This window comes from Loa loa, assembly GCF_000183805.2.
Source record: "Loa loa unplaced genomic scaffold supercont3.36, whole genome shotgun sequence".
Taxonomy (NCBI): Eukaryota; Metazoa; Nematoda; class Chromadorea; order Rhabditida; family Onchocercidae; genus Loa; species Loa loa.
Window position 1 is genome coordinate 120,892 of NW_018108216.1, and position 7,916 is coordinate 128,807.

At 34.7% G+C, this 7,916-nt stretch overlaps 2 protein-coding genes across 2 annotated transcripts in view; one reads left to right on the forward strand and one right to left on the reverse strand.

The window, feature by feature from the left end:
* Positions 1 to 3,843, reverse strand: part of LOAG_17042 (diacylglycerol kinase 1) — a 13,317-nt gene extending 9,474 nt beyond the window's left edge. The window contains exons 1-5 of the mRNA XM_020449702.1: positions 3,711 to 3,843; positions 3,263 to 3,490; positions 2,801 to 2,880; positions 2,254 to 2,356; positions 1,708 to 1,796 (exon numbers count right to left, since the gene is read on the reverse strand). Of these exons, the coding sequence (XP_020306723.1) occupies positions 1,708 to 1,796; positions 2,254 to 2,356; positions 2,801 to 2,880; positions 3,263 to 3,419 (429 nt within the window). The 5' untranslated portion in view covers positions 3,420 to 3,490; positions 3,711 to 3,843. The remainder of the gene's footprint in view (positions 1 to 1,707; positions 1,797 to 2,253; positions 2,357 to 2,800; positions 2,881 to 3,262; positions 3,491 to 3,710) is intronic.
* Positions 3,844 to 5,467: 1,624 nt separating this feature from the next.
* LOAG_10789 (hypothetical protein) lies at positions 5,468 to 5,824 on the forward strand (the record flags this gene model as incomplete). Its single annotated transcript, XM_003146313.2, has 1 exon — positions 5,468 to 5,824. The coding sequence occupies one exon, from the start codon at positions 5,468 to 5,470 to the stop codon at positions 5,822 to 5,824; it is 357 nt and encodes a 118-aa protein (XP_003146361.2).
* Positions 5,825 to 7,916: the final 2,092 nt, after the last annotated feature.

Here is a 7,916-nt window from a genome sequence, read left to right on the forward strand (position 1 = left end):
ATATATATATATATATATATATATATATATATATATATATATATATATATATATATATATATATATATATATCGCAAGGTATCAAGAAAACAGAGCATAATCGAATGCAAATATGACCAAAAAACTAAAAATATGGGTGCGCCACCCACCATTCAATAGTAGGATGAAAATTATAGACTATGCATTTAAAACGGAGGTATTTGAGAACAAAAATTGAAGCCCTTAAGTAAATAATAAATAACTGTACAAGTAGAAGCATAGATTTCGCAACAATACTTTAAGAATCGAAGTTTGAAACTTTGAATTCAGAAGTCTTCATGTAGCCAATCTAATTTTTATAGTACTGAGAACCCTAGTAACATCCAATAGCACCTAACAGACGCACTCAACAACCACAAACTACAGTTATTTTATTTGGAAACTTTTCCTCTAGAAGCATTTACCATTGCTGCAAATGAAAATTACGCTTGAACGATTTTCTTCAAAAACTGTTCAAAAACTGCTTGTATAAAACGAAAATCGAGTTATCTGCACGTTGAATTCATGCTGCAAAGATGCTGCAAGTTGAAAATCTTAAGATTATGATGTTTCGGGCTGTCGCGTTTGCACTAAGTTTGGCTACTCCAACAATCAAAGGAATGATTTCTTTTCAAAAAGTTTGGTTCATTGAATGGCCCAAAAAAACCCCATCATTTTCTTGATTCCAATCTACTCGGCTACCTTTCGATTCCTGGGCTCTCAAAGCCTTATTGTTATTCTTAAGAAGAAATGTTAATTGTGGATGGGAAACCAGAAAGAAGAAGGGAAGACTGAAAGCTTAGAAAAAGAGGACGAAAACAAACTGAGTGTGTATGCTTTACTAAACAAGTTACTTTTGGATCCGAAATAATTCATTCGGATTTCAGCTTAACATGTGACATAAGTAAACCACTCACTAACAAAATAACCACCGTTCATTAGTCCACTTCATTAGTCCACTAATTATTGTCCCTAATAACTTACGAAATATCCCTTATTAATCCCAAAACTGTGATCTTTTCCATAGCACTTAGCAATAAAAAAACCAGTAAACTTCCAGCCAGTAAAGTTTTGGAATTTTTCGGAAAAGTTAAATTTGTAGCAAAATTTTCCACCCTTGACTCTATTCCATCTTGTTTTCAACCGCCAAATAGTAATCTTTATGATATTTATATATGAGAAGACTGCGTTCAAAGTTAAGGGACGAAAACAAATCCGTATTTCAGACTTTCTTGAATTTTTGGATTCACAATAATTTTATCAGACTAGGAGTATGCACTACTTTACTATGTCGCCTTTAGGGAAATCTCTATTTAGTGAATTTTATGCTTGACTGGTGAAGGATATTACTAAAGTGCATCACTTGCTTTTAGAACTATTGACAATACGTGCTGTGAATTAAAATAGTAAACCAGTAAAAAACCTTCAAATTGGCAAAAGTTTTTATTCTGATTACAGAAACGAAATTATTTCATTAACCGAAATTATTTCAGTAAAGACAGTATTGCAAAGAGGACAGAATAAGATTTTTTTTCTATTCTAATAATTGGAAGCAAATCGCAAAAGGTTTGCACCTTCATTAACCAAAACATGACAGAACTCAAAAGAATCCAGAAATTTGAATAATATAATGACAGATTTTTCAAATCCCTCAAGGGAATGATAAAAAGAGAAAAAGGAAAAACCTACCTTATCCAAATTAGGTACATATGTAGCAGCTTCCTTGCAGTCACTTACTGCTAAATCGTGACAGTCAACGTGTACGTAATATTCACAAACTATAAGTAAGCTGAATAAAATTTTACAAATCAAATACGAAAAAATGGGAAATCTGCATCTATTATAGATTGGAAAAACATGAATATATGACAAATCTAGCGAAGACAAGGAAGAATATCTTACTAGATACTTCGCCTCTTGAACAACTTTTGTTATCAATCTATTATCACTTAACACAGTTAAATTAAAGCTGGAAATTAAATCTCATGCCTCTCATTGAATGGTTGGTATATTTTGCAGTTATGAAATTTCAAAAACAAAGTCCATAACTTTATAAGAAATATGAAACAAAACTATAAATGAAGCCAACTTGTTAATTTACCACACTCTCGCAAATCTCTTCTTAAATTTCCAGGGAGAATTCATGTATTCCCTATGTATTACAATGTCTGGGAAATATTAACATTTTGCAATATCATCTACAAAACCAAAATTTAACTTGAAAATGCAACTTACCCTCACACTCAACAGCCACTGAATCATCGGTTTTTTTGCGACAAACGCAGCAAAACCTTCGTTTGATATGTGACGGTTCAGACCACGTGTGAGCGACAGGATTCTGCAAAGAGTCCAAATGTCAGTGAAATGTAAAAAAAAAACCCCAAATGAAGCTTCAAAGATTAGAAAACACGAGATCTGATATGAGTTCCGATATCCACACTTGATTTTGTTCTAACGACGACTCGAGACTGCGAAAAAAATCAAACCCATGATTTTACAGTGGTAAGTAAAGACAGTACTGCCAAGAGGACAGAATAAGATTTTTTTTCTGTTCCAATAATGGGAAGCAAATCGCAAAAGGTTTGCACCGTTAATATATATTTTTATTAATCTGCTGAAAGTATTATGGGAATAAACTAAGGCAACGTATGTCACTAACAATTTGATCAACTATTATATCAGTCCAGCAAAGTCGAAGGCAAAATTTATGGAGCGCTAGTAAGCTGAACATGTATGGATGTTTGTTAGGAGAACCCTGGCTTTATTAAGCAGTATTAGTTACCTTTATCAATTGCAAGGCGACACCGCTGCAAAATGAAACAACTGTTTTCATACACTTGTCATGACATATGAAATTGCAAACTGAAAGACTTTTTTAAATCTCTGTGCGATAAAATGAACCATCGTTGTCGAAAGATCATGCATTTCATAATTCTGGGCCCAGGTACACTTAGCTGAACTAAATAGCTATTTAACTCCGACTTCACCCAATAAATGTCACCTTTTCTAATGCGCTGTATCTATCACATTAAAATATGCTTAATAATATCTAATGTAATAATATAATTAATCATAAAATGAAAATAAAAAGAAAATGAAGATGAAAATAAAAAGAATTTCAGAATACCAAAAGCTTCAAAAAAGTTCCGAAGGTTTACGGAAACTTTTACCACCAACTGTAAAAGGGAGGAACATACTTCTATTGTTTGAAAAAAATTTTTAACTCAAAACATTTGTAACAAACCCTCGCAGGCATATCCTTGTGTAAGCATTCCCCATATTTTGTCACAACAGTGATGACAGTGTGTTGGTTTACCAAATGTTTTGCGAACAAAATAATGGCCATGATCACGGCCAACTGCCAACAGCGTTGCATCAACATTATGTCCTTCCGCTGTCATAATATCAACGTTCGTTGCACTTTCTGCTATTTTCAAATTCAAATTCTTTCCATTACCACCGAAATTTGACGCTAAAAAGTCATTACATCAAACCATCTTTCAAAAAAGAAATCTCTCTCAAATAATCGACAGAGATCGATTTCATCATAGAAGGCATAACTCGGTACTGGAATCCTGAATGATTTTCGACTTCACATTTAATTCCACCGTTCAGTCTGCATATTAGCATGACACAATATGAATAAGAAAACACATATCTATTTTCATTTAGGACAGCAGAAATCTAATTACCTTTGAATGCTCACAAATTTGCACGCAGCATACAGTGCACAACTTACGCAACTAACAACTTTGTTACCAGCTGCTGGGCCACTTCTTCGATTGCGTCGAACTACCATTTACACTTCCATTCATTAGCCTGAAAAAAAAACCAGTACCAATATATATCAAATTGCTGAAGTTTCTTGCAGAAACGCAAACAAATGTAAGCTGATTGCTTGAAAGTCTGACTCCCCTGTCAAGTAATGAAAAACGTAAGTTTATCTAAAGTTAGACCTGACTACCACGTAAATATTGACAGTTGAGCCACGCTTTGAAAAAAATCTATATTTGCGAATCAAATATTAAAAATAATTTAAAAAGCCATATTTGCAATAATTCTACTTCTGCATAATATACCGCAACAAGTTTTGGTCATCACTGGCGTTTACTTTCTCCGTTTCCCAAGAGGAGAAAAGTTATGGATAGAATGCTGGTTAAACAACAAAAATGATTAGGTAAGACATGAAATCCAGGAAGGGAAAACTGAAAATTCTCACAAATCGACAAAAAGCTACAGTTAGAAAAAACTGGCAAGCATAGGCCATTCTATCCTGCTGCTAGTAAAGATTGAAGTCATTCGATCATTTTTTTTTTTGTCACTAACTTTTGTCAGCAACGGTCCTCATGTAAATTGGAAGGAACAAGTTCAGTCTCATCAAATTCCGAAAATCGAATAATTTTAAAAAACCAAGTAATTTCATATAACAATATCCACGTGTTTCCCATACAGTGCAGATGTGCTCTGATCTTCCTGCATAATTTCATGATTTTTGTCAGTAACGGTTCTCATGTAAATTGGAAGAAACAAATTCAGCCTCACCAAGAAATTGTAGTTGCATCTGAAGAACAAACGAAATAGTATAAAATGTGTTACTTAAACACGTTTTGATGTTCAGTTGTATTCGACACATCGTGCAAAAATGTGAAACACAGATGAAGAACTCTTTCATGCTTCTATAATAATATAATGACGTTAATGGGGCATACAACAAAACTGAAGGACGAAAAAATGTTATTTTGGGAAGCACAGGTAGGAATTATTCTGAAAGACCTAATAAAATCTGCTAGCAACCTTATCCGTCATTTACTGCTACTGTTTCTGTCAGTAGCGCCCCTCATTTAAATTAAACAAATTCAGAAAAATCATTTTAAAACTTTAATTCAATTGTATCTGATACACTGAATGCAGTGAATATGAAACAGGATGATGAAAAAGTTTCAGAGTATTCCGAGAAATGGGGAACGCTATAAGTAAACGGCATGATGGTAACAGCACTGATTAAGAGATTTGATTCAACTGATGATTAATAATGATCATTATCGGATGATGAATAATGATAGTTTAGAATTACTGAACAGTATTTCACACCACCATAATACATTAATTTTCTTTACTATAATCATAGCTATGCGTATGCCATCAGTAGAGAAAGGAGTGCAAAAAGCTGGAAGAAAAGAAGTAAAAGAAAACAAATCAAATTACATGATCCACTTCCAATCATACCCCTACTATTGCTATTTAAAACTTCATAATAAGTGGACTGATAACAGAAATCCATCCAACTGTTATCAGTAGCACCCTTTATATCAATCATTGTGCTTTTACTGAGAGCCGTTGTCTTCTAAGCTTCTTTTCTATAATGGAGGTTAGTTATAATCTTATAATGATACCAATTTATCCAGCATTCTCTCATATTATCAACAACCATTCCGTTGTGAAAATGTAAATGAAACGAATACATCACAAAGAAGATTATATGGTGTTTAAGCACGCAGCACGCAGCACGCAGCACGCAGCACACAGCACGCAGACTTATGAACACAAATCCGTTAGCTATTATTTAAATTTGGTCGGAACTTCTGACTTTTCCAGCAGGAAAACGGAGCGAAATGTGAAGTATAAGAGACAAGAAGTCGTGCTCTTTGGTGGACGTAATGCAATAATGAAGAAGTGGAAGATGAGAAAAGAGGAGGAAGAAAAGGAGGAAGAAGAGGAGGAGGAGAAGGGAATGTGCTTGGAGAAATCCATGGCAGATAGGCTAAAAAGGCTTGTACGCGATGCATTAGGCCATCACTTCGTTTAATCTTTAGTCTGATTCTCTTCTCTACTTGCTTTCTTGCATAGATCCGTCTATCCATCAAGCAAGAATGCCTTGGCTCTTGAATCCACGAGTTGTGCTGCTGCCTAGTCTATTCCTTCCTTGCTCCATCCATTGAGGCCAAGTACTGACTAGGCAAAGCAATGGTCCCTTATCAGATTGATCTTGAAAGCAGCTTTTAATGTGTATCTCAACGTCTCTTTGCACGTATCCATACGTGGAGTGTGCAGACTGCTTCTGCGTGTGGAGGTGTATAAACGGAAGTACGTAACGGAAGCTTTCTCTGTCAACCATTCATAAGTCTGTGTGATTGATTTCGAAAGAGAAATCTGAACGAGTTTACACAAAACCTCATTTCTTTTTTCTCGGGACATATCTCCATAGACTCGATTATTGGATCTCTTTAGAGAAGATCTGCCCGATGACTACTTGCGGAGAATCCTTTCCGCCAATAACTCCAACTTGACAATCTTCGCATCCATTCATTTCCCTTTCCATGCTGTCACACCATATCTGTTTTCTTCGGAAAATCTCTCAAACACGCACATACACATACACGTAGAGAGTACATAAGTAAATAATCGAATTAGTGATATCTCGGGTGAAGGATTGAGTAGAAAGTAAGTAACCCTTCTTGTTGTTTTCTATCCTCTTCACTGCGGAATCTTCTTAGACTAGTTTCTGAGACATTATTGCTTCGACAGCGAGTATTTATGGAATGGATCAAGTGAGAGCCCTCATCCCTTCCAAGATTGCTAGTTTCCATGGCTGAAGACCAGTGGTATAATCATACGGAGAGTTTTACTGCACCGTTTTGGGAATATTACTGTGCTGATGTCACTGATAAGAATGAATGATGAAGCACCTGATAATAATATCTGCAGTAGTTTCTGACAGTAGTACCGAAGTAGGGTACAGTAAAATCAGTAAATATCATTTTTCTTGAACGCAACGACTCCATTCTATTCTTAGCATATATACGAAAACTTATCAATCTCTAACCAACTTGTCCAAAAAATGCTTCTTTTGGAGGAAAGAGGGAAATCAGTTTGTAGCCATAAATGAGAAGTAGCATATGAAATGACAATTCAGCCTTGGCTTCCACTCTGCACATTTTCATTTAGTTGCTCCACCTGCGAATTATTTTTTCCTGCGCTGTCCGGAAAAAGTTCGAATTACCAGGAGAAAAATGTAGCGGATAAAGTAATCAATATATGAGTGACCGTAAACTGAAAGAGTGAAGTTTCATCCGGTATAGTTTGGGAAGTATTAAATGCAAATTCACTGCATCCAAGTGGAATTTTCTGAGCATTTTAGAGTTCTGAATGAGAATTTAAAACCTTTACTAGAATCCCAAAAGTATGTAGTAGATCGATGATGATAAGACAAAATTCAGATGAGTTTTCGTCTGAAATAACTGCTTGTTTATTGCTTTTCGCTAAATGATATGGTATCTAGTTTTCCTAAGAATTTTCCACGAAGGGATTGATCGGAATTCATTTGAAGATTTATGAATTTATGATTGCAATTGGCAGAATTTGTTCACTTGTAATTTGCTATTATTCTCAGAAAAATTACGACGGCTTGCTTATCTATGAAAATCCTCCCGGATTTCTGATGTTCTAAAGGCATTTATTTTGGTTTCCTCTTCCTTCCATTTTTATTTCTTTAAAAATTTCGATTTTTAACTTTAATTAAGGCCTGTTTTGGATGAATTCTTTTATTCTTGCATTTCGATGGGTTCTGCTACGTATTTGTGCTTAATACTTTCATTTTTCAGTCAACTGTTGTGCTTTTTCTGGAGTAACAAACCGCCGAAGAAATCTTCATGGAATATAATGATTTATGCTACCTTCTTCAAAAGCATTTCTCTCTGCAACTCGAAATTCAATCCAAGAAATTCGATTTGGCATTCTTCAGTAAAAAAATTCGACGAGTCTTACCGAGAGTATATATACATTATATATCATTGCTTATAATTGTTATCATGTTATTACTTTCAATAAATCAGATTTGAGCAGCAGTATTCGGAATGTTGGTTGAATGTGTTCAGTAGCGATATTATGACTGAACTTAG